Raw genomic sequence first — 27,729 nt, 5'->3', positions numbered from 1 at the left:
CAGGACCGGAAAGTCCTCTGGTCTATTGTTTGGACTCAAGGGGAAACACACCCCTGAGACCATAGTACCAAGAAACACAGTCTAGTCTCTCAAGGGAGTAGAAATAGGACAGATTCTCATTTTCCTGCACTGATTCAGCAATTTTTTAAAATAAAAATGTATTCCTATATGAAATTTCTCAAGTTGCAAACTCAGCCTGTTACTTTCTTGCTTGGAGGTGGATGTTCCTGTGCCTTTCAGAGATATGTGCTCCACTTCAGTGTCCAAGTCACAAAGTTGTGTTTTTGTTTTTAAAGAGTATTTAAGCATTCAAGCAGAATTTCATTTCTTTTTAATCACACAGATTTGACTCAGTAAGTCTCAGAAATGCACTAAACTCTCTTAGCAAATATTCTACACTCATTCTGAACTAAAGAAGCAAAAAGACATACTTTTTGCTAACACCTTAAAATGTTAATTCTTGGTTTCTATTTATGTACATAACTATCCTCATGCATTTACCTATACACTCATTTACATACACACATTTACATATATGTACACATTTATATACATATTGCCCCATTTACCCTCAAATTCTTCCTGTTCTTTTCCTGGCTAAGGTGCATATATGCTTTGGGTACAATTATTATATGATGTAATATGTTTGTTTTCTTTTTCTACTAATAATCACTGCAGAGGCTCTTATTTATTATATTCTACATTAAGACTCTTTGTAAACTTTCACATACCCCAAGTTTTATATGTTTTCACAACATCACATCAATACAGTTATGTTTTTCAAAAATGTAATTTTCTAGCTTGTGTCCGGGAGAATAGTGGTAGATTTGCATTCGAATCTCAAAATCTATGAGTAATCCTTTCCTGGTAAAAGACTGGCCTAATCCAGTGACAAGAGAATAGCCGGAGGTCAGTCTTACTCTTCCGAGTTGCTAGATTTCAACCCTCTGGCTATTGGCAAGAGACGGAGGCCATATGAACAAGAGAGGGCCGGCTAGCCCGGCTGGCGTCCCCTCCCTTGTCTCTTGGCACATGTTGGGTTACCACTCTGTTCCAGGCATTGAGCTCCATGCTGCAGACACAAACATGCAAAGACAAGTCCTGGGTGTCACACGTGGGGAGGCCAACACAAATAGCCGTGGGAGGACAAGTTAAATACTGCAATTTATAGAAGGGAGAGGCGGTGGAAGAACGCTGGGACCACAGGTGTTGCCACTGCCTGGGTCACCTGTGACTACAGTCTTTCTACTCCCTTCTTCTAGGCCTGGAAAGAGACCAAGGGCAAAGGAGATTTACCCAGGGAGTTGCTGGATAATTAGATGGAAAGGGAGTTTTTAAAAAATGAAACCACAGCACAAGTATGTACTCTAACACACAATGAACCCCAAAGCCATCTGATGATAGAAGCCACAGAAATCCCTTTTATTCTTTTCAAGCTCTATCCCTGTATTTTTCAAATTGTGGGTCATGACCCATGAAAAGACCCATGAATTCAACTTAACAGGCTCTTAAATTCATCTTAATAGGCTCCACCCAGTAATTTTGTTTTTACATACAAATAGGATAACAGAAGCTATCAGCGTTATTATACAGGGTAAGGTAGGTTTGGAGAGGCTTTGATTATATGCATCCTCTGTGTGTACAAATGAGGAGAGATTTAGGAGGCTATGGAGTGTGGTAACACAAGCACAGGTTCTGGAATCAGAATTTAATTTCAGCTCAGATTCAAGATCCAACTCTTCTGTGTGGTCTTAGTCAAGTTGTTTTTTCCCTCTAAGTCTCTACAGGACTTCACAGGTGACTCAGTGAAGGAATCTGTCTCCCAAAGCAGGAGACTTGGGTTCGATTCCTGGGTTGGGAAGATCCCCTAGAGGAGGGCATGGCAACCCACTCCAGTATTCTTGCCTGGAGAATCCCATGCATGAGGAGCCTGGCGGGCCACAGTCCATGGGGTCGAGAAAGAGTCAGACACAACTTAGCGACTAAACAACAACAAAGCCTTGGCATGTTCTCATGTAAAATGATGGCAATACTACCCACACCAATAGGCTGGCTATGAGGACTAAATGAAATAATGACAAAAAGTGAATAATACAAAGCTTGTGTAAGAAATGCTTACCATCTCAGATTCCTAAATTCCCACTCTCTTTGCCCTATATCTACCCCTCCTTTTGTATTTTTAAGTCCACTCAAAGGACAGCATCACTACCTATAATATTCAGTAAAATGCTTAAAAATAGGATTCTTTGTCCCCATTTTATATATGGGGCTAGAAATTAAATAACACATCCAAACAAATAAGAAGGTTGGTATTTGAACTCATATATGCCCATTCTTTCCACCCAAACATGCAATCTCAACCCCTTCTTAGAAATCAGAAACCTCAGAATCATCCTAGCTCCCTCCCCACATTATATAACTCTCAAGTCAACCACCCCAATCTAGAAGAGACTGCTGAGCTGTTCTGCATTCTCCATTCCTACCCTCCAGTCCTGGGGTGGGTTCTCAGTAAGTCTCCCCTGGCCTGGATCAATAGCCATTGAGCTGCACTCCCTGTATTCTACTCCCGCCCTTTGACTCTCACTACTGCCACCATACTGATCTTCCCTACATGGCAACTTCATGTCCATTCTCCAGCTTACAATGTCTCAACTCCACTTACATTATCCATAGAAAAGAAAAAAAAGATCCTTGGCGGAATGTATCAAGATATTGAAGCATCCACCCACCCGTGGGTTTAGGGTGACACAGCATCCCTGGACTTGAGAACTGCCCACGCATGCCGTGTATTTTCCCATCTGCCTCGGTTGTTCTTCATGTCAGACCCTACTGCCTCTTCTTTCCTCTGCCTGTCACTCACTCACTCCTCCACTGGGACTAAAACATCATTTTCTCTTTAGGATAATGTCTTCCTCCCCTGTACTTTTTAGAATGTTGTCAACACTGGCAATGTGATGCTCACCACACTAACAAACACTGGCATGCTGGTTAGTGTATGTAATGTATAGGTGTTAGTTTCCTCTGCTAACCACGAGCTTCTGGGATCAAGGACCTCCTATTCTCCTTTGTTTCCTGGCACCTGATAGGGCCCAGCATGTGGTAGTAGTAGTAGTAGGGGTGTGTGCAGCATGTGGTAATAGTGTGTGTGTGTGTGTCTGTGTGTGTATGTGTGTTAGTCGCTCAGTCGTTCAGACTCTTTGTGACCCCATGGGACTGTACCCCACCAGGCTCCTCTGTCCTGGTTTCTCCAGGCAAGATTATTGGAGTGGGTAACCATTCCCTTCTCCAGGAGTTCTTCCCAATCCAGGGATCAAACCTGGGTCTATTGCATGCAGGTAGATTCTTTACCATCTAAGCCACCAGGGAAACCCTCAGCATGTGGTAAGTTATCAATAAACAATGTGTGTTTAATGAGACTGTGAAGTTTAGGTCAAAGGCAAAGTAGAATTTTTAAAGTCATAATGACATGAAAGTTGTTATTTAAGTTATTTATAGACATAACATATAATATAAATGGGAATCAGTTTTTCTTATTAAATAGATGCAAATAAGAACCTATAATGCTGCCCAAGTGTCCTGCTATTTCTCTGTGTACACTTAAAACTATTGACCATGTAATGCCATATAAACAGCCACATCCTTGGGGCTTTCTCATTCAAACCCCTATGATCTCTATGTAGCCTAAGGTCAAGAATCTTCTGCCTTCTACCTACAGTACTTTTTCTTTTAGTTGCCTAAAACACTTTTAACTTTTTTAAAAATAATAGTCAAAGAATTCAGGTTAATTGCAATTTCATGAGACCAGAATAGCCTAAGGCAAAAAGAATGCTCCCAGGCCATTTATCAAGATAAGTAAAATGGCCCTCACACCATAGGTAAACTCCACAGGATGCAGGCCAGAGCCCTGGGACAGAGGGACAATGGCTCCTTCTCTGTTTTAGCACACTAGTTTCCTATCACTTCACACTTTCTCCTACCTCTCATGTGTAAATTAAAGAAGCTCTCCAAATACTACTGCAGGAAGGGAGAGGAGAAAGACCTGAGGCAAGCAAAATCCACAAACTGGAGAATCCTTTGACAAGGTTGATAGAAATCTCAAAATTAGCAAGTCCTCAGTTCACCTCCCCTGGGCTCCCTCTGGTTCATTCAAAATCATTCAGCTGGACAATCAGCTCAAAAGCCTAAAAGCAAGTTCTGATTCTCCTCTTTCCCTCATATCCTTTTATCTTAAGTCCAGCCAGCTCTCCCTCCCAAATATAAGCTAAAAGTGACAACTTATTTTCTCTCATCTGCCACTCTATTCTATTCACCAATCTTGGCTGTGACCAGCAGAGAGGACAGCCAGGAACCTCCCCTTCCTTCATTTTCCCTCCACTCCTCTCCCCTAATAGGACCATGGCACAATATATTCTGCCTTGGTGACTCCTCCAGGAGGCATGTGAGCTAACATGTTCTTCCAACATCATCTCCTGAACTAGGAAACACCAGTCTCTCTGTTTCTCCTTACCTTCTCCTCACTCTTCTCCTAAAGACAATGTTCTATATGACACACAGTGACCTCTTAAAAACATTAATTAGCTCATCATGTCACAACCCCACTTGCCCTCAACTCCAAGCCCTGTTATCCTCCTATTTCACTTTGATTAACTCAAACTTATTCCCTCACTTCCCTAAGAGCTCTGCTCTGACACCCTCTCCTCAGAGGAAGCCTCCCTCTAGAAGAGACCCCTACCTCCACTCTTCACTATAGACTTTGATCTGCTTTTGTTTTCTTCAGAGTACTTTTTGCTGCCTATTTATTTATGCTGCTACTTATCTACTGATCATCTGTCTCTCCCACAAGAATGAAAGCTCCATGAAAACAGAGACCAGCTTGCTTTTTCACCACTATGTTGGCCCACAGCCTAGCACACTGCCTGGCACATAGTAGGTGCTCAATACATAATTGTTGAATGAATGAATCAAATCCCCAAAGGTAGACCTTTCTGTGAACAATTACAAAGAAATCATACTTTGTCACACAAGATGTGTTTTCTCCTCCAGAAATTTCCAATTTTCAAATACGTCAGACATCAACTTTATATGATCAATATCAACTGGCATGATGAAAACAAATGAATAACAAATTTGGGCTTTGTGGAAGTGGAAGCAGCAGCAGGTAAAGATATTTTGCAATCCCTTCAAGCACATTATTTTCAACCGCAATTGTTCTCAACATTTAAATCATTAAAGTATTGCTTTTCATTGGTCATTTTCATGACTGTATTTTAAAAACTTAATAAACATTTAAATCATCGAAGTATTGCTTTTCATTGGTTATTCTCATCACTGTATTTTAAAAACATAATAAACAACCTTGCATTTTTCAATTCAGCCACACGCATTGGAAAATCAACCTCTCTCCTCTCAGTCTCCCCACACCAGGATACCTGGCGATTTCCCTGGAAAAGAATGACCCTCGCTGCCTCCTTACAGATTTAAGATGCTAGAGCTCACTGAAGGACACAGGTGGAAATAGCTATTACCAATGTCAGGGTGACTCTATTTCTTCATTATTTTTGACATCCATTTCCTTAGGATACCCTGAATATTTGAGACGTGAATTTTTAAGCTATCATGGAGAAGGAAGGAGGCATAGTGACCACAGAGATAAAGACCATCTTGGAGTTAATGCCTAGAGATTCCTTTCTCCAGCCTCCTCCTCCCTTAGAAACCCTAAGTCCTACTAATAGTTACTCTAGCATGCCATGGTTTTTGCATGTTTACTCATGAAAGAGAGGGAGGGAGAGAGTAGGGGAAGGATAGGAGGAGGAGGAAGAGGAAGACAGAAGGGAAGAGAAAAACTAAAAGACAATAGAAAATGAAGGTCCATCCCCATGTTGTTCTGTATCTGCTATGCTTTGACCCAATTCCCCAGCTCACGTGATCCTTTCCTCTGTGTCCAACAATCAACCTATGGCAAACAAGATCCTCCATAGCTTCAGTCTCTTCATCAATCTCTCCACCTTCCACTAAGCCCACCTTCAAGGCTCTAACTTTTTTTGCATATCTTTTCCCAGTAGAGAAAAAATATCCTTTTTTGCATATCCTTCTCCCAGATTCCAGAATCATAAAGACCTGAAAATACATCCTCCTTGTTTCTCGCAAACCACTGTTTTTCTGCTGTCCCAGGCAATCCTCCCTTCTCTGAAGTTCATGACAACTCTTTAACACTTCCATGAATGACCCATCACCTAAGAACTGCCTCAAGTTGATCAAAAACTAGCATTTGACTGCGTCCTGACATATCCCAACATTATCTTGGGTCATGCATCCAGTGCTTTCTCATTCAGTCTTGGCCTCAACTCTGGTCAACCATCAGGCTCAAGACCACATCATGGACTTCCTTCTCCATTCCAGTCTTAAACCACACCAGCACCAACTGATTCGTTTGTTTATTTACAAACATGTACTGACCACTGCCCATGGACTCCAATCCATGATAGCCACTGGGACGGTAAGTGTGAACAAGACAAAAGAATCTCTACTCTCACAGGGCCATGGTTTAGTGGAGGAAGTGAAGTGAGTGAGAGTTGATCAGTCATGTCCAACTCTTTGTGACCCCATGGGCTGTATACTTCATGGAATTCTCCAGCCCAGAACACTGGAGTGGGTAGCCATTCCCTTCTCCAGGGGATCTTCCCAACCAACCCAGGGACTGAACCCAGCTCTCCCACATTGCAGGCAGCTTCTTTGCCATCTGAGCCACCAGGGAAGCCTGGTGGAGGAAAGATAATGCAAAATAATTTTTAAAGGGCTGATAAACGCTGAGGAAGGGAAGTACAAAGAACCAACTCCAGAAGCATGAGGTGGGGACCTGAGTTTTGAGATTAAAGAAGAAACATCCTCTTTTCACAGAATTTTCATTCCTTATTCCCATCTTATCTGTTCTCCAAGCCATCAAGAGAGGCAGGACCCCTGACATGTTATATTCTCTCAATTTATTATCCCCTTCCTTCACTCTTTTCTACCTATTCTAGGTAGGCAAACAGTTATTTGAAACTAGTCTTTCACTGATGCCCTCAGTTCTCTTCTCATATTGAGTCACTTCAGAAAAAAAAGTAGAAGCCATCATTCATTCATGTATTCAAAATTTATCTAGTAATATCTGAGTGCCTGTGTTGTTAAAGTGTTAGTCACTCAGTCATGTTGACACTTTTGTGACCCCATGATCTGTAGACCACTAGGGAAATCCATGGGATTTCCCAGGCAAGAATACTGGAGTCGGTTGCCATTCCCTTCCCCAGGGCATCTTCCTGACCCAGGGATCGAATTCAGGTCTCCTTCACTGCAAGCAGATTCTTTACTGTCTGACTACCTAACAAATGCCAGGTACTTTTCAGGTGTCAGGGATACAAATGAATAAAAGAAGACTGAATCCCTGCCATCTCAAGCTTACATTCTGACGGGATTGAGAGACCAACAATAAACCTAATACACAACTGAATGCCATCATTTGTCAACAGTTCTGTGCGTCATTTGGTGGACAGGAGATTCAGCATTTAGCGAGATCAAAAGTCTAGAGTGAGAGTTCTGTAACACTGAGTAGGGGGGTCAGAGTGGATATCATCAAAAAGGTGGGATGTGAAGGTCAGGCAGGGATGGAGTCAGGCAGGTACCTAAGGAGGTACTTGGCAGCGGACTGCCCTTGCAGAGACCCTGATTAGAGGAAGAGCAGGAGGCAAGGGAGGCAGGCAATAGGATCTGCTGGCTTGCAAGCTCATTGTAAGGATTCATCTTTCATTCAAAGATGAATGGGAGCTGCTGGAGGGTTTGAACAGAGGAATCAGGCAGGAATTCCCTCACTATCTTGCCACCTCCTCTTCCTCTTCAAACTCATCTGCATTATTTCCCATTCATCTTTCCTGAGGTTTCTGTGGAAAAGCTATTCTTTTTCTAGGCTGACTCACTCCTGTTTTGAATGTAAGCCATTGCTATCTCATCAGGATTGCCTCTACCTTTCACCCCTGCCTCTATAAAGTTCATAGTGGCATCCCAGACCACCCCGACCTTCTAAATGTCATCATCAACCCTTCAACCCTCTTTCTAATGGACCATCATCTCTTCTTCTTTTGCTACCTATGGACGTGAAAGACATTTTTCTCTTCCCTGTCTCCACTTTCTCATTCATTAAGTCATTCATTCATTCAGTAAACTTCATGAGAACAAACTACCTGCAAGGAACTATGCTGAAGACACAGAGGCAGGGCACATGGGCCAGTGGGCACAAGGGGAAATGGAGCTCGCGTGTCCACTTTGTCCACTAAAACTGCTAAATCCATCCATTCTTCTCATTCTTTAACTTTCCTATTTTGAAATAATTTGACAATTGCAGAAAAGTTGCAAGAATAGTAGAAAAACTTCCCAGATATCTTTCACCCAAACTTCCCAAATGGTAACATTTTCTGAGATTAGCTTTTATTCTCTCTCTCTCTATATATATATGTGTGTGTGTGTGTGTGTGTGCATGTATGCACCTGTATAGCTCACATTTTTTGGAGCTGTGGATATTATACCTCTTTACACATAAATATTTAGTGCATATTTCTTAAAAACAAATTTCTTCACCATACGACTGTGATAAAAATCAGGAAAAACACTGATGCAATGCAATACCATTATTCATAGATACTTTGGGATTCATAAATACTTTGGGATTATTCATATATAAACTTTGAGAAAATGTGGTAATCATGTATTTGAGTATGTGATTAACTTGTACTTTAATGATGCCTTTTTAAAAGTTTGACTTTTATACATATGCTGTGCAAAAAAAATCATGAAAAAGGCAGAATGAATAAAATTTCTTGTTCATCACCAACTCCCAGAACTTGCTCAAACTTGTGTCCATCGAGTCGGTGATGCTATCTAACCATCTCATCCTCTGTCGTCTCTTCCTCCTCCTGCCTTCAATCTTTCCCAGCATCAGGGTCTTTTCTAATGAGTCAGTTCTTTGCATCAGATGGCCAAAGTATTGGAGCTTCAGCATCAGTCCTTCCAATGAATACTGCCAGCACCCTATTTCATGTCTTCACTATTTCTTGTCCAGATGAAAGAAAACAAAACCCTAACTGTTCTCTACCCTTCTGTTCCCCAGCCTTCCTTTCATCCTGCCTAAGTCATTTCATAAGGGAATATGATCATGCAATGCTCTTCCTCTGGGGCCACCCATGGCACTCAGGATAAAACACACACACACCATATGGAACACACCTGCCTGTTTCGATTCTGGCCCCCGTCTCCCCATGCAGCACCCCCTCCCACCACCACTCACACCAGACACACCAAGCATGTTGATCCATCAGTGGCTCCTCCAAGTTCCACGCCTCTTTGCCTTGGTCTCCTCCCATGGAATGTGCCATCCATCCAGCTTCCTCATCCTCAATTCTATGTGTGCTTTATTACTACTCATTCTTAAAGGCTGAGCATAGGCATCTCCTCCAGAAAACCTTCCCTGACCAGCCCACTCCAACTCGGTTTCTTCCTGGGTGTTCTCAGGGGTTCCCAGGCTTCTCTCTGGCATTATCGAGCTGAACTGTGATGGCCCAGTGATTAGGTTGCCCTATTAAGCCACAAGCCAGGACCGTTCTCATACATCTTTGAATCCATAATAGCACTAAGCACACTGCTTGACATAAGTCAAATTCCAGGAAATGCTTTATTAAAGAACTATAGGTATAACATTTTATTTCCTATTGTCTCTAGCTGGTACCATTAGCATAAAAGTTGTGCATCTGCATTTTGTTTTATATCTACATATCACTCTTTTTAGTTGTGTTATATGTGAAATGATCCTGAGAGCTGGATGAACTCAATCACAAATTTACAAAAGTAGAGCATTTCCAATGGAGAGCTTTTATAAACACAGCAGACAACCTGAAGAGGGTTAAAAATTGAAGAATTATGCCTGATAAAAATGATTTTTTAATGGAAAGAGTCCAAGCTGGGTAATTTGACAAAGATAAACTCAAATCTTCACAGTGAATTTATTATCAGTCACTTTTTTTATCAGGAATTTCAATATAATGGAGGTGAAACACAGATATTTTGTTTGTTGGAGGCAGACTTTATCGATGTGAAAGAGATGAAAAACCAACTTAAAAATCTAAAGCTACTTTACAAAGTCTAATCTCTAGTAGATATGACAGTTACTTAGGAGGATGACTTGGCAAGTCAGTTTAGTGGGTATCAGAAGCCAGTATTTTGCTTGATTAGAAAAATCACACAGGGACTTCCCTGGTGATCTAATGGCAAAGATCCACGCTCCCAGTGCGGGCAGCCCAGGTTTGACCCCTGGCCAGGTTCCCTTGTGGCTCAGCTGGTAAAGAATCCACCTGCAATGCGGGAGACCTGGGTTCAATCCCTGTGTTGGGAAGAGCCCCTGGAGAAGGGAAAGGCTACCCACTCCAGTATTCTGACCTAGAGAATTCCACGGACTGTATAGTCTATGGGGTCACAAAGAGTCAGACACGACTGAGCGACTTTCACCTTCAGGGAACTAGAGTCCACGTGCTGCAACGAAGAGTTTGCATGCTTCAACTAAAGATCCCACACGCCACGCAACAAAGACCAGAGAGCCTGCGTGCCGCAGCCAAGACCCAGCACAGACAAATAAATTAATAGTTTTTAAAAGAAAAATCACACAGATGAGAAACAAAAGGAGTCATTAACATAATAAAGATAATTCAGAGATGAGAACAGCAACTTTTGATGTTTTTTCTCCAAAATTTTCAGCATCACAATAAAAACATCACAACTGCAAACATGTGACTCTGAGAAAAACTATACAGTATTACACAGACAATCTACACATACATATGAGTCTATATACATATATTTGTACATATATAAACGACAAAAAATAATGTTTCATATTAATGTGAAAATCTAATATTTATTCCTTACCTGAACCTGAGAAATTGTCTAAAGACCCGTCTGCTGTTGTTGAAACTATTTCACTGCTGCTCATTGGCTCTGTTTTAACTACAAAAATAAACAACATATGTCATGTATCCAATTAATAGTTATTTGTAAAGGCACAGTAGAGAAGATATAACATTCAAAAAGTTTTAAGAAAATAATCTAAAAATCAACTCTTCCATATTAGTATATAAATCAGATTGATATTCCTAATAGAGTCTTTTTTAAAGAAATTCACCTTAAGTTTTTCTAAGGAACCTACTGCGACAAGTAACTTTTAAAAGAAACACTTTAAACTAAAATTTGCTTTCTCAGTTATCCAGCATGGCTGAAACAGAGTGCTCACTTTAATGATTACTATTACCATCCTGCCACACCAAGCCACCAATTCATCAATGTCTAATGTACACTTAGTACCAAAAGCACACTAAATATAAATGCAGCATAAATAAAATTTTCTATTTAAAAATAATGATGATAGCAGACAGTTTGTGGAAAGCATAACCTTTGGTAAAGTCCCTTGGGTCTATAAACTAAAGACATTTAGATTTATGCTATTGGTTTTCCAAAGCAAATCCACTCTACTGTTATAGTGATGGGATTATTACAGATAAGCCAGACCACCTCTGGACCCTTTTTCTCTTAGTTTTATATTTTTTAAAATAAAAAGGTAGAACCATTATTTTCCCTAGAAATTACTCGCAAAGTGCTATCGTTGGAATTTGCCCAGCCTACTTTGTGGAAGTTATACATCCCTATTAACAGGTTTTCAAAAAGAGTATAATAATATTTTAAAGGTTACCTAAAAATCAATAACATGTATCCCAAAATGAAGGCCACAACAAGAGAATATTTGGGGAGGCTTCTCTCACCATGTAAATACATTCTGGAATGGGGAAAGATAATGGAGAAAATGCAGCTTTTCCTTCTTTTAACATTGCCAATGTCATATAAACATAAGGCAAAGGACAAATTTACCCTCTTGGGCCTTCAAATCTTTCACTCGTGCATAATGAGTAGTTTAAAATACACATTATGAATAGTTGCAGCAGATAGTTACTTTCAAAACATTAATTATGTAGACTGTCTCTAAACCAAGTTGAGTCCAAAGGAAATCACTTCAACTGACTGTTCTAATGTAGAACAAACAGTGTGATCGAAGTTTGTACTTTCCCACTTCTTTTAGATTAGAAGTCTTAGTTGATGCTAATAAATTCTGATATAAGCCTGTATTTCCCTCTTCTCTTCACGCCTCCGCGAAACTTAACAGTATTGCTCTTCATACTCATTACAGTGCCACAGATTCAAGAAGCCAGGGAAACCTGTGCTGGTGCACTTTCCTGCTCACTTACCCACATCCTTATCTTACTGCTTTAAAAAGAACTCATGCAATGTCCTGTACACACAAAGCAATAGTTCTAGATCAACTCTGTACTTGACAGATTACCACTGGGATCTGAACTTAGTATCAAATATCACATGACCAGAAAAAGTCCAGAGCTATGCCCAAGAGGAATAGGTCCTACAAAGCACCTACGACGTGTGAGAGTCTTTATAGACATTCTAATTAATCCCTTTAAATAATTCTACAGGTAGATCTCAGAAGACAATGCGCAAACTCTCTAGTTTCACATGCAAAAACTGAAAGCAGAGATATAAGGAAATTGCCCAAGTGGCTGAAATGGGATTTCATGTTAGCTATTTTTTATTCCAAGGCTGAAAACACTGGCAGTTAAGTGGCACATCCCAACAATAAGAGCTACCTGACAACACAGTACAGCAATGGAGGCACTGCCACACTCTGTAGACTAACGGGAAGCAAAACCCCTACAGTCCTTGGATTCCTAGAGTGTTGATGCTTCCAGGCTAGAGAGCTCACTGGCAGATCTCAAGTGGAAGGTCCACACTCACCTGGCTGCCCAGCAAGGATGGTGAGGAAGAAATTTACAGTGTGAGATGTTAGCCCAGGCGACTCCTAAGTCTTTGCCAAATCTGAGATCCTTGATTCTGTAGACTGGGCTGCAAAATTCATGAAAGCTTGACTCTGCCTAACTACTGCTACCTTTGTACACCTACGACCCACCCCAGCTACTCTCCATATTTGGCTTAATCAAATAGTTTTCACTCCCAAGAGGCATATTCAATTGTCCTTGAGATGCCATTAAAAATATGCAAAAAGAATAGGAAGGAAAAGAAGGGGATACTTAACCTTTTAGGCCTCAAGCCCATTGCTTTTTGCCATTGTTCAAATACACTCATCCATAGACTAAAGACTCCCTTTTCCTGGCGAATCCATTTTTTTTTTTTTTTTTTTTAAGGTTCACTCACTGTTAAAGAGAAGAGCCAGTACATAAAGTAACTACCAGAATATTCGTGATCTTATCAGGTACTGTAGAGGTCAACCTGCCATCACCAGCCACCTGATGCTACAGAGACTCGTGACTTACTGTGATAGAAAATAGTTTCTGAATGAGAGCTAAATAAACAGAGACGGCTGCTGGCTTTGGGCACGCCAAGCATACACCCACCAGAAGATTAAAAAAGACAAGATAATAATCCTGTGGCCACCAAAGCTTTACATATCCTTACTAGTGCCATGACATTTATAAATATGTCATAAGCAACATAATAAAGCACCTTACCAAAGCTCTGAATTTAAAAACACAACATACTGGGTTTTTTAAAGTTTGATCATTTAAGGTGCAGTTATGTCCAACAATAAGGATCCCCTCTACACTACCTATCTGAAAAGAAAAAAAATCTATGAATAACCTGTTTTCCTTTAAATAATAGTAGGATTCTTCTCTCTCCACCACACTTTTTCCTTTGCTATATGATTTCATTCTGTCAGAAAGCAGGAACTTTTATTCTCTTTTGCCCCCACTCAAGAATCTGTCTTTTCTCTACCACTCTGAATTTTCAATCTCCTATCTGATATTTAAGGACTCATCCTTTAAAACATACTCAGAAAAAAAAAAAAAAAACACTCAGAAATTCTTTTTCCCCACTTTAATCTCCCTGATCCTTTCAACAGCTTCTCCTAACCACGCACTTTAGGCTTGAGCTATACTGGGCAACCTGCTATATCCTCCAGAGGTGCCACACACTTCCATCTGTCAGTGCCTCTGAGCTTTTGTTTTGAAGGCAAATAATTCAAATACCCACCATAAGACTTTGTGAAGTTATTCCATCTCTTCAACACTGGTTATCTCATCTACAAAATTTAAGAAGTGATATCTACAGTGGCATTTATATACAGAATACACTTAACCATAAAAAAAAAGAATAAAATCTTTCCATCTGTGATAGCATGAGTGGATCTTGAGAGTATTAGTGAAATGCGTCAAAAGAGAAAGAAACACTGTATGATTTCACTTCTTTGTGGAATCTACAAAGCAAAACTCACAAAGAGAACAGATGCTCACAGATACAAAGTGGTTGCCAAAGGGGGTTTAGGGGGTGGGTGAAATGGACGCAGGGGGTCAAGAGATACAAACTTCCAGCTGTAAGATAAATAAGCCATGGAGAGGGTGACTATAGTCAATAATATTATACTGCATATTTGAAAGTTGCTAGGTTCCTGTCACAAGAAAAAAAAAATGTTATCTACATCCTAGGAATGTAGTACAGATCCATAAAATGTATGTAAAGTACCTAACATACAGAAGGAACTAAAACTATGTTTATCATCATCATTAGTAGCAGTATTATATAACTACTAGACTGAATGCCTTCCTCCTAGGGAACAGTACAGGGAGCAACAGGGAATAGAGTTAAAACACGTAATAAATAAGTGAATGAATGAATAAAGGAAAGAATAGAGTTAAAAGCACCAGCTTTGAAATTATCAATTGAAGTTCAATCTAGATTTGCTATTAACAGTATGAACCTGGAAAAGCGACTCAATTTCTGTGTGCTTCTGCTTCCTCATCAGTAACTGGAGACAATACACCCATAAGAATATTTTAAAAAGATAAATGCTTATAAATCATTGAACACTGAGCTAGGTCCAGATGCCATGCTTTTATAGCTACTCTGTCATTAGAGTGTCTTATTAAAATGATGATGAGAAATCAAAGTGGTTTCTTCTGGGACAGAATCTGTTACAAACTTCACATTAAAGTGAAGCTTACCCTTTGAAAAGTAAATGAGAAGAATCTGAAGCTAAATGGCTTGTCTATGATCAACCATGAAGCCACTGCCTCAGGACAGCCAAAATCAAATCAAGGTAATTTGGATATAACAAGAAGGCAGGACTAAATCGTGATTATATTAATAAAACATACACCTCTGTCATTACAATCAGTGTATACTCTTTCTGAAGAAACGGACTAGAGGAAGAATGCTGACCATGGCAATCACGATAGAAGATTCCAGGAGAAAATGTGGGCATCTGTCTCCAGCACTATTCAGGGTGAATATACTATTATGTTAGAGCTTCCCAGGTGATGTTAGTGGTAAAGAACCCGGCTACCATGCAGGAAACATAAGAGACACAGGTTCAATCTCTGAGTCGGGAAGATCCCCTGGAAGTGGAAATGGCAACCCATTCCAGTATTCTTGCTGGGGAAATTCCAAGGACAGAGGAGCCTGGTGGGCTACAGTCCATGAGGTCACAAAGAGTCAGACACGACTGAAACGACGGAGCACGCACGATACTGTATATGGCCCATGAAAAAGAGAACCCTCTTTTGATTCACCATAAATTTAAGTGGAGATAGATCTATCAGATCACTCTCAAGATCAACCAACTAACCCATCATACCATGATTCCATGCTCATCAAGCACCTTTATTACTGATGCAACATCCATATCTTCTTTGCAACAATACCCCACTATTTGGTTATTTGGTCTCAACAAATTCAATCACTTCATCCCAAGGGACTATTTCCCTTCTGCCTCACCTAATTTTACAGACAGACAGCAGAACTATTTACAATAGCCAGGACATGGAAGCAACCTAAATATCCATTGATACAGGAATGGATAAAGAAGATGTGGTATGTATATACAATGGAATATTCAGTTTAGTTCAGTCATTCAGTCGTGTCCGACTCTTTGAGACTCCCTGAACCGCAGCATGCCAGGCCTCCCTGTCCATCACCAACTCCTGGAGTTTACCCAAACTCATGTCCATTGAGTTGGTGATGCCATCCAACCATCTCATCCTCTGTCGTCCCCTTCTCCTCCCGCCTTCAAACTTCCCAGAATCAAGGTCCTTTCAAATGAGTCAGTTCTTCACATCAGGTGGCCAAAGTATTGGAGTTTCAGCTTCAGCATCAGTCCTTCCAATGAATATTCCAATAGAATATTACTCAGCCATATAGAAGGATGAACTAATGCCACTTGAAGCAACATTGTTACATTGAGTGAAGTCAGTCAAGATAAAGACAAATATTGTATGATACTAATTATATGTAGAATCTTAAAAAATGGTACAAATGAACTTATTTATAAAACAGATATAGAGTCACAGATGTACAAAAACTTATGGTTACAGGAGGTAAAGTGGAAGAAGAGATAAAGTGAGAGACTGAGATAGATAAACACACACTACAGATAAAGTAAATAATAAGGTTAATTAAACCAATATAGGGACTTCCCAGGTGCTGCCAGTGGTAAAGAATCCACCTGCCAATGCAGGAGATGCAAGAGATGTGGGTTCAATCCCTGGGCCAGGAAGACCCCCTGGAGAAGGAAGTGGCAAACCACCACAGTATTCTAGCTTGGAAAATTCCATAGATAGAGGAGCCTGGTGGGTTACAGTTCATGGGGTTGCAAAGAGTCAGACGTGACTGAGCACATATAAACACATCATCACATATGCATATGACTGTTAGGGTTATTGATGAGAAATTCTAGTTTGCTCCCCAGGTGGCACTAGTGGGTAAGAACCCACATGCCAATGCAGGAGGCATAAGAGACAACGGGTTCAATCCCTGGGTTGGGAAGATCCCCTGGAGAAGGGCATGGCAATCCACTCCAGTATTCTTGCCTGGAGAATCCCATGGACAGAGGAGCCTGGCGGGCTACAGTCCATAGGGTCTCAGAGAGTTGCACACGACAGAAGCAACTTAGCAAGCACTCACAAACCAATATAAAATAGATAACTAATACTGTACGGAACAGGGAACTCTACTTAATACTCTTAAGGGCCTATATTGAAAAACAATCTACAAACAAGTGGATGAAAGTATCTATATAACTGATTCACCTTGCTATACACCTGAAACTAACAAAATTTGTAAATTAACTATACTCTAATAAAATGTTTTAATAAAAGAAAAACCAAAATCTAAATAAATAAGCAAATAGGCAGGTCTCGCCTAATTAAAAAAAAATCTTTTCTCAACCATTATCTATTTCTCTCCCTTCTTTCATCACTAAGTTTTCTAAAAATCTGCCTTCGAACTTAGTATCTACTCTCTCTTTGCTGCTACTGCTGCTGCTAAGTCACTTCAGTCATGTCCGACTCTGTGCGACCCCACAGACGGGAGCCCACCAGGCCTCCCCATCCCTGGGATTCTCCAGGCGAGAACACTGGAATGGGTTGCCATTTCCTTCTCCATCTTTAGTCCTCTTAAATATCCCTTTATAGTTACTATTTTACTAAAAGGATTTTAATTGCCTAATTCAAACTCTTCTCCATCCTGATTTTCCTTAATTTTTCTGTAGAATGGGCCTTCCCCTGACATTTTTCTCATCATTGATCAATACAACACAACGTTTCCCTGTTCTCCTTGTATTTTTTCTTCTGGACTGTTCTCCTCTGCTTACTCTATGGTTCGATAATTGTACTTCCTCCTTATCCAACTAAATTTTCCTTCGCAATCATGTCTTTCCTTGCAACTGTTTAAAAAAATCTTCTCCATGTAGTCAACTCTCAAATCTTTATCCACACGCACAACTTTCTCATGGGGACCAATCCTCATATTCCAATTGTGCAATGCCCTTGTCTGGATCAAGGGTAAATCCAATGCTCCAATGTGATCTCCTCATCCTATCCTTTTCTAGTGGTCACACCATCTAGATTGAGCATTTCACGCTGATTCCTCCCAGCAACTCTCTCCTCACACTCCACTGTCAATCTATCATCTCTGTTGGTCTCATCTTTCACAACCACCTTTCCCCTAATTTCACAGTCACAAGCCTAATTACTGTATACCTCTTCTCTCTGAAAAGCCAATCAATTGGCCTTTCAGTCTTTATTTTGAACAGAGATATTTATCTTTCTATAGACTAGACTGGAGCAAGTCACTCTGCTGCTGAGGTCTTCAACAGGCTTTTCATTTTCTTCTGAATTAAGTTATCATAACTTTATCACTGGAAAAGACTCTGATGCTGGGAAAGACTGAAGGCAAAAGGAGAAGGGGGAAGCAGAGGATAAGACGGTTAGATAGCATCACCAACTCAAAAGTCATGAATTTGAGCAAACTCTGGGAGATAGTAAAGGACAGGGGAGCCTGAAGTGCTGCAAGCCATGGGGTCACAAAGAGTCAGACATGAATTAGCAAGTGAATACCACCACCAACAACTTTATCATATTCTTAAGGCCCTGTATGAGACGAAGCTTTTTTCTTTTTTTGCTTTCCATGCCATTTCCTTTATACACACTTTGTATTTGTATAACAACTAGTAACTTACAAGAATACAAGAGCACTACAAAACAGTCACATTTAATTATCCTAACTTTGCTATCTGACACTTATCTCCATTTTATAGACAAAGAATCACACGCCCAAACAAACCAACCAACACTGGCCTACCAAACTGGCCCACCAAATGTTTAATACTTCCTCAATTCCACAGTATTGCTAGTGCCTTTCCTTCTGACGTTAAATGTTCTACAGTTTCCAATGATCTGAATCCTTCATGGTTCAATTGAAGTCCCATTTGCTTTGTGAAGATTTGCCTGATCTACTACTCAGGGGTTATGCTTCTTTTCCTTGAACCACTAAATCTGAGTTTGTACCTCATTTAGAACACATATCTTATTCAACCTTGCTTTACATTTCATAGTCTTATCCAAATATGTTATAGATTTCTTCATAGTTGGAACTCCAACTTTTTATGTCCCTATAGAACATAGCCCAGTGCTTCACACATAATTGGAACTCAATATTCACTGAAGAAATGGATGAAGGTAAAAATGTACAACTGACTTTGAAAAGCAGATTATAACTGACTTCATACCACTGGGCACATTGTATAGGGCAATTAAACACACTGTATATGATTAAACTGAAAATTACATTTTATTCCTCCGAAATTATCACTCTGTCAACTTCTATGCAGGTTCTTATAAAACCTCTCACTCACAAGACACATTTCCCTCATATTATTTTGAGCAAAGTACTCTTTGGAGAAGATATACTCACATAAAGGAATATCAATCATTGGATTTTTTGGTATATTTAGAGAGAATCCTTCCTGATCTTTAAAAAGAGAGATAAGTCACATATATTTAATAATAATTTGTGGGCATGATCAGTCCAAGGCAAAATATTAGATATTACTGTAAGCAAACCTTTACACAGAACTTTAAAGAGCTACACCACACATGATTATGCTGTACAGATAATAAATAACCTATAAGACAAAAGCATAACCATTGTAATGTTAAGTTATAGTTTGGATTCAATGATAGTATCACTCACAGATTTAATGAGTGCCCTATCTAAAGTCATGAGGCAGAAGTAGAAACGTACATTTTAAAAAAATGTGTCAAATGACTCAGAAAGTGGCATCAAGGGATACCAAAGGCATATAGAAAAATGGATAAAAAGTAGAAGATAGCAATATTCCTACATTTGTATATTTTATTTTAGACATAAGTAAATAAAGTAAAAGATTATAAGCAGCCATTCAACTATTTCTCCTTTATTGAAAAGAATATATATCCATGAATGAAATGATTTTTCTTTGGTTAATACCCATTTGGAAAACAAGGTATCCCTTTATGTTCAGATTGGTTTTACAGTCTGGAATATGATTATGAGTACTGTAAAATTTAAATTCATCTTCTTTTTCTTTCTTTTTTTTTTAATTTTATTTTTAAACTTTACAAAATTGTATTAGTTTTGCCAAATATCGAAATGAATCCACCACAGGTATACATGTGTTCCCCATCCTGAACCCTCCTCCCTCCTCCCTCCCCATACCATCCCTCTGGGTCGTCCCAGTGTACCAGCCCCAAGCATCCAGTATCGTGCATCAAACCTGGACTGGCAACTCGTTTCATACATGATATTATACATGTAATTTATAATTACATGTATAATGTTTCAATGCCATTCTCCCAAATCTTCCCACCCTCTCCCTCTCCAACAGAGTCCATAGGACTGTTCTATATCAGTATCTCTTTTGCTGTCTCGTACACAGGGTTATTGTTACCATCTTTCTAAATTCCATATATATGTGTTAGTATACTGTATTGGTGTCTTTCCTTCTGGCTTACTTCACTCTGTATAACAGGCTCCAGTTTCATCCACCTCATTAGAACTTATTCAAATGTATTCTTTTTAATGGCTGAGTAATACTCCATTGTATATATGTACCACAGCTTTCTTATCCATTCATCTGCTGATGGGCATCTAGGTTGCTTCCATGTCCTGGCTATTATAAACAGTGCTGCAATGAACATTGGGGTACACGTCTCTCTTTCCCTTCTGGTTTCCTCAGTGTGTATGCCCAGCAGTGGGATTGCTGGATCATAAGGCAGTTCTATTTCCAGTTTTTTAAGGAATCTCCACACTGTTCTCCATAGTGGCTGTACTAGTTTGCATTCCCACCAACAGTGTAAGAGGGTTCCCTTTTCTCCACACCCTCTCCAGCATTTATTGCTTGTAGACTTTTGGATCACAGCCATTCTGACTGGTGTGAAATGGTACCTCATAGTGGTTTTGATTTGCATTTCTCTGATAATGAGTGATGTTGAGCATCTCTTCATGTGTTTGTTAGCCATCTGTATGTCTTCTTTGGAGAAATGTCTATTTAGTTCTTTGGCCCATTTTTTGATTGGGTCATTTATTTTTCTGGAGTTGAGCTGTAGGAGTTGCTTGTATATTTTTGAGATAGTTGTTTGTCAGTTGCTTCATTTGCTATTATTTTCTCCCATTCTTAAGGCTTTGACAAAATTTAACATCCATTTATGATAAAAACTCTCCAGAAAGCAGGAATAGAAGGAACATACCTCAACATAATAAAAGCTATATATGACAAACCCACAGCAAACATTATCCTCAATGGTGAAAAATTGAAAGCATTTCCTCTAAAGTCAGGAACAAGACAAGGGTGCCCACTTTCACCATTACTATTCAACATAGTTTTGGAAGTTTTGGCCACAGCAATCAGAGCAGAAAAAGAAATAAAAGGAATCCAAATTGGAAAAGAAGAAGTAGAACTCTCACTATTTGCAGATGACATGATCCTCTACATAGAAAACCCTAAAGACTCCACCAGAAAATTACTAGAAATAATCAATGACTATAGTAAAGTTGTAGGATATAAAATCAACACACAGAAATCCCTTGCATTCCTATACACTAATAATGAGAAAACTAGAAAGGGAAATTAAGCAAACAATTCCATTCACCATTGCAACGGAAAGAATAAAATACTTAGGAATATATCTACCTAAAGAAGCTAAAGACCTATATATAGAAAACTATAAAACACTGGTGAAAGAAATCAAAGAGGACAATAATAGATGGAGAAATATACCATGTTCATGGATTGGAAGAATCAATATAGTGAAATGAGTATACTACCCAAAGCAATTTATAGATTCAATGCAATCCCTATCAAGCTACCAACGGTATTCTTCACAGAGCTAGAACAAATAATTTCACAATTTGTATGGAAATACAAAAAACCTCGAATAGCCAAAGCGATCTTGAGAAAGAAGAATGGAACTGGAGGAATCAACCTACCTGACTTCAGGCTCTACTACAAAGCCACAGTCATCAAGACAGTATGGTACTGGCACAGAGACAGAAATATAGATCAATGGAACAAAATAGAAAGCCCAGAGATAAATCCAAGCACATATGGACACCTTATCTTTGACAAAGGAGGCAAGAATATACAATGGATTAAAGACAATCTCTTTAACAAGGGGTGCTGGGAAATCTGGTCAACCACTTGTAAAAGAATGAAACTAGAACACTTTCTAACACCATACACAAAAATAAACTCAAAATGGATTAAAGATCTAAACGTAAGACCAGAAACTATAAAACTCCTAGAGGAGAACATAGGCAAAACATTCTCCGACATACATCACAGCAGGATCCTCTATGACCCACCTCCCAGAATATTGGAAATAAAAGCAAAAATAAACAAATGGGACCTAATTAAACTTAAAAGCATCTTCTTTTTCTTAAAAGGGGCTTCCCTGGTGACTCATATGGTAAAGAATAATCTGCCTGCAATGAGGGAGACCTGGGTTCAATTCCTGGGTCTGGAAGATCCCCTGGAGAAGGGAAAGGCTACCCACTCCAGTATTCTTGCCTGGAGAATTCCAGGGAGAGAGGAGCCTGGTGGGCTACAGTCCATGGGGTTGCAAAGAGTAAGAGTAACTCTTCAAAATAGCAATACTATCTTTTGAAAACCAAATCAACACACATAGACTAAACTTGAACTTAAGGGTGTACACAGCCAACAAGGAATGTTGGTCAATCGAAACTCGTTATTCACAGGAAGTATAGCATATTGGAAGGGCACTGCACAATGACTTATGTAGAGGTCTAGACTAATTGACTTTTTGGTGAAAGAAATGATACTTGGTAAATGATGACTGTTCCTTTGAGATATCCCTTTGAATGTTTGACTCAGTGGCTTCTAACCTTCTTGAGAATGAAGCCCTGTTTCTAACATCAAAATATTTCAGAATCCAGATGATAGCCTATTTTTAATCTGTTGATTGAGAAAGTGCCCGATGACAAAAACCCACTGTGAATTTTCAAACATGAAAATTTGTTGTGTTTTCATGAACATACAAGAATTAAACATGTATGCGGCCTGGACAGGATTCCAGTTTTGTTGTTGTTCAGCTTCCTAACACACAGAATTCAGGCAGATCTCATGAGCCTCCATTTTGCTGTACCTGTCTCCCTCAATCCAATCTACCCTTGAAATTGCTGCCAGATTCATACCTAAAACACTTGCACCATATCAACCCTCATTCAAAATATTCAATGGCTTCTCTACTGGCTCCAGGATAAAGTCCAAATTCCTTAGCCTAGTATTCAGGGTCCTCCAGTTTGGCTTCAGATGATCCTTCTAACCTTATCTACTATCGACTCCTTTTTCAGCTCCACTAGTCTCCTCCCTGTCTCCCACACTATCCTACCCTTGTTCATATTGGTCCCTCATTTAGAATGCATTCCATCTCTTCTCTATCTATTCAGGTTCTACCCATTTCCCAAACACTCAGCTCAGATTCCATCTCCTCCTTGAAGCCTGGCCAGACCTCAGCAAGCTGAAGAGCTCTTTTCTCTAAACTCTGAGAGCACTTTTGTTTGACTCAGTGGCTTCTAACCTTCTGGAGAATGAAGCCCTCTTTCTAACATCAAAATATTTCAGAACCCAGATGATAGCCTATTTTTAATCTGTTGATTGAGAAAGTGCCTGATGTCAAAAACCCACTGTGAATTTTCAGACAAGAAAATCTGTTGTGATTTCATAAACATAATAGAACATCCATATATGAAAAAGAATTAAGCATGTATGTGGCCTGTTAATCTTAAACGTGCCATTTGATGACTTTTAACAAATACCTACATTTAGACGCTAGTGTGTTACAAGAACGCAAGCACAGCAAACGGCCTGAAAAGACTGCTGCAATTTTAAGAATTAAGGTAGCAATAGAACAGTCTCAATTTATTGCACGGGCAATATTTATGTAGAATTTTCACCTGGAAGAGTAATCATTTTAAAAATAGCTTGTTTCTTGAGCATTTACTACATGTCAGGCATTGTGCTAAGCACCTTACAAGTAATAGCTTATTTGCTTCTTGTGGCAATTTCATGAGATATTTACTATAATTGTCACATTTGAAAGATGAGAAAACCACAGCCTAAAGATGTTTAAAAACTAGCCTAAGGTCACACAATTAGGTTTCAAATATCTTCGATTACCATACCTTTTATGAAACCACTGAAAAGTCAAATGTTGTTCAGTGAGGGTTTTATCATCCTTAATCATGTCTCTGATGGAGAGCCTAACAATCATTGAAGGGCACAGCAACAGAAATGTCCCAGAAGAGCAGGGCATTAAACAAAAGTGTATCAGTGCATGCTGCAATTCGGTGAATGGTAAAACAAACTAGTGTATGAAGACCGGAAGCAGATGGGCTGGCTCAGGTTCACAACCTCAATCATATCAATCTGGAAAAATGGTGTACTTGCCTAAAATGTAATCAACCTACCAAATTTACATCTCAGATCATACCCCTTTCCCATGCTTCACCAAACCACAGGAGCACCCAGACCTAAATCCTACCCACACTGGGTATTAACTGAGCAAGCACTTATGGAGTACTCCAGGTACTAAGAGGACCTGCAAAGGCTATCAGGAGAAGTGAGGATCTCCAGGGGAAGTAAATCTCTCTTTCCATGGAAACACTGCAGTAGCCATTCCCAGTAGATATGTTTGCTTAAAAAAAAAAAAAAAAAAGTCACCTGTATTATTCTTTACTAATAGTTGCTCTTCTTTGAGTAGGTTTGAACCTTTGAGTAGATGACAGGGACTGGAGTTAGTATTTTAAGTCTATAGCTGAAGAGAAGGTATAATCTGTTGTAGGACATGTATTAAGTGAACCTTAAACATGCATTCCTATATATATTAGGTGGAGACAAATACTATTTTATTCTACTTACACAAGTCGCCCAGAATAGTCAAACACCTACAGTCAGAAAGTACACTGGTAGATGCCAGGGGCCAGGGGATGGAGGCATGCGGTGGGGGGATGGGGACTTAGTGTTTAATGGGGACAAAGTTTCAGTTTAGGAAGGTGAAAAATTTGGTAGATGGATGATGGTGAGAGTGCCCAACAATGTGAATGTACTTAGTGCCAATGAACTGTACAGTTGAATATGGTTAAAATAGAATATTTTATGTGACTTTTACCACAATAAAAAAAATTTTTAAAAAGAACCTCGAGCCTCCACTAGGTGAAATAGACCCAGTGATAAAGGTGCAACCCCCATTTTACAGTGGGGAGGGCAGAGGCTCAGAGATCTTAGTCGCTCAGTCATGTCCAACTTACGACCCCATGGACTGTAGCCCATCAGGCTCCTCTGTCTATGGAGTTCTCCAGGCAAGAATACTGGAGTGGGCTGCCATTTCCTTCTCTAGGGGATCTTCCCAACCCAGGGATTGAACCCACATCTCTTATGTCTCCTGCATTGCCAGGTGAGTTCTTTACCACTAGCGCCACCTGGGAAGCCCAAAACTAGGAGATAACTCGGGGTTGTCTGGGATCAGAGATCTTACATGATAATAACACAAAACAGCCAATGGATATTAAATATTTCTTAGAAGTCAGTGTGTTCTAAGTGCTTTAGCAACTCATTTAACTATCCTCACACCCCGAGAGGTAGACACTTTCATTTTACGACAAGGAAGCAGAGATAGAAACAGTTCAGTAATTATTCAGCATCACACTCAGTCTCCAGCAAGTGGCAGGGCTGGTATCCTCGTTTCAGAGCCTTCCCCCAGTCCTCTGCTCTCTTTCAAAACCTGTATGTCAGTTACAGAATTATGACACTGAGATTTTAAGCCCAGGTTAGTCTGATTGCAAAATCCATCCTTACTATCATGCAATACTGCTTTGCTACATATATATATATATATATATATATATTTTATATTATCCATTCTCTGCTTTCCTTAGGGCAAGTATCAGCAATTTGTGCTGAAATGGTAATATATAAATAAGTACATGATTTCAGATAAAAATGCCCCTCATAACTCCTTACCTGCAGTCTTTTCTCCCTACCTATCACCCACTGGAAAAGACCCTGATGCAGAGAAAGGCTGAAGATAGGAGAAGGGGATGACAGAGGATGAGATGATTGGATGGCATCACTGACTCAATGGAAATGAATCTGAGCAAACTCCAAGAGATGGTGAATGACAGGGAGGCCTGGTGTGCAGCAGCCCATGGGGTTTCAGAGTCACATATGACTGAGAAACTGAATAACAACAAAGCATCTGTTGAATCAAAGTTTCAAAATACTACCTAAGTGTATTTCTCAGACACAGACTCAATCACATTACTCTCCTGTTTGCAAGCCTTCGGGTCATCCAACTCTTTCAGGATTGAATTCAAACTCCTGAACTTGGTACATAAGGTTGTAGGTTGTTCATCATCTGCTTGGGTGACTGTCTTAGTCCCATCTCTGTGCACTCTACCCATATGTCTCACCTCCCCTGCCACACACAGTCCCCGGGATTAGGAATGGCTTTGCTCCTTCCTGGCACAGCATCCAGTGTTTCTCTACCTCTCCTTCAAGATTCAGTTTAAGCATTACTAGTGTGCAGACACTATCCTCAATCACCACAGTCATGGCTGGGTATCCCTTATCCTCTGGAGAATACAGTCCTGATCATCAAGTATGGTGGTCATCTGACTGCTGCTGCTGCTGCTGTTGCTAAGTCGCTTCAGTCGTGTCCGACTCTGTGCGACCCCATAGATGGCAGCCCACCAGGCTCCGCCGTCCCTGGGATTCTCCAGGCAAGAACACTGGAGTGGGTTGCCATTTCCTTCTCCAGTGCATGAAAGTGAAAAGTGAAAGTGAAGTCACTCAGTCGTGTCCGACTCTTAGCGACCACATGGACTGCAGCCTACCAGGCTCCTCCGTCCATGAGATTTCCCAGGCAAGAGTACTGGAGTGGGTTGCCATTGCCTTCTCTGACTACAGGACTGCAAATTACAGGAGATTATGAACTGCTCCTTGCTAGAGTGCTATGTGGTAAATTTCTAGACATATCAGTTAATAACTATTTCTTGAATTAACAAGGAAATGGTGGATATACAGTAGGAGATATATTCTTATATAATATGCATATTCTTTTCACTGCAGTATGTATGTATCTTCGCCCCTCTAATTTTTTCACCTTAAAAATGACCTCTAATCATAACTCCTTACCATGTATGTAAAGATATTAAACCTAAGTGTACAAACTGCTTAATCTTTTTATCATTCAGCTGTTTCTTAGACTATGTGAAAGTTGATTCATCATTGATAAATACTACTAAGTCCAGGTTGAAGTTTCCATTTATGAAACAATTAGTACATATCAAATGCAAGTCAGTTGAGTTCAGCCACTCAGTCATGTATGACTCTTTGAGACCCCATGGACTGCAGCACACCAGGCTTCCCTATCCATCACCAACTCCTGGAGCTTGCTCAAACTCATGTCCATCGAGTCGGTGAGGCCATCCAACCATCTCATCCTCTGTCATCCTCTTCCTCCTCCTGTCTTCAATCTTTCCCAGCATCAGGGTCTTTTCCAAGGAGTCAATTCTTCGCATCAGGTGGCAGCGAAGTATTGGAGTTTCAGCTTCAGCATCAGTCCTTCCTATGAATATTCAGGACTGATTTCCTTTAGCATTGACTGGTTTGATCTCCTTGTAGTCCAAGGGGCTCAAGTCAGTTATGATGGCGCAAATTCAAACTCGGCAACAATGTTGACTGAGGATGTTCTCTGTATAAACAGCCTATGGCTACTGTAGGAATTGGTCTGTGAAATGATCACTTTC

At 39.9% G+C, this 27,729-nt stretch overlaps 1 protein-coding gene across 36 annotated transcripts in view; it reads right to left on the bottom strand.

The window, feature by feature from the left end:
• The window catches only part of EYA1 (EYA transcriptional coactivator and phosphatase 1), a 627,341-nt gene that overhangs the window by 149,482 nt on the left and 450,130 nt on the right, over positions 1–27,729 (bottom strand). For all 36 annotated transcript variants that reach the window (XM_086336569.1, XM_086336592.1, XM_086336567.1 and 33 more), the window contains one exon: positions 10,945–11,022. In XM_086336569.1, coding sequence (XP_086192695.1) covers positions 10,945–11,022 — 78 coding nt within the window. The remainder of the gene's footprint in view (positions 1–10,944; positions 11,023–27,729) is intronic.

Source organism: Bos grunniens, chromosome 14 (assembly GCF_055505025.1).
Source record: "Bos grunniens cultivar Pamir isolate PY7600 chromosome 14, Bosgru_T2T1.0, whole genome shotgun sequence".
Lineage (NCBI taxonomy): Eukaryota > Metazoa > Chordata > Mammalia > Artiodactyla > Bovidae > Bos > Bos grunniens.
The sequence above is the reverse complement of the archived record's forward strand: the minus strand, read 5'-3'. Positions and strand labels throughout refer to the sequence as shown.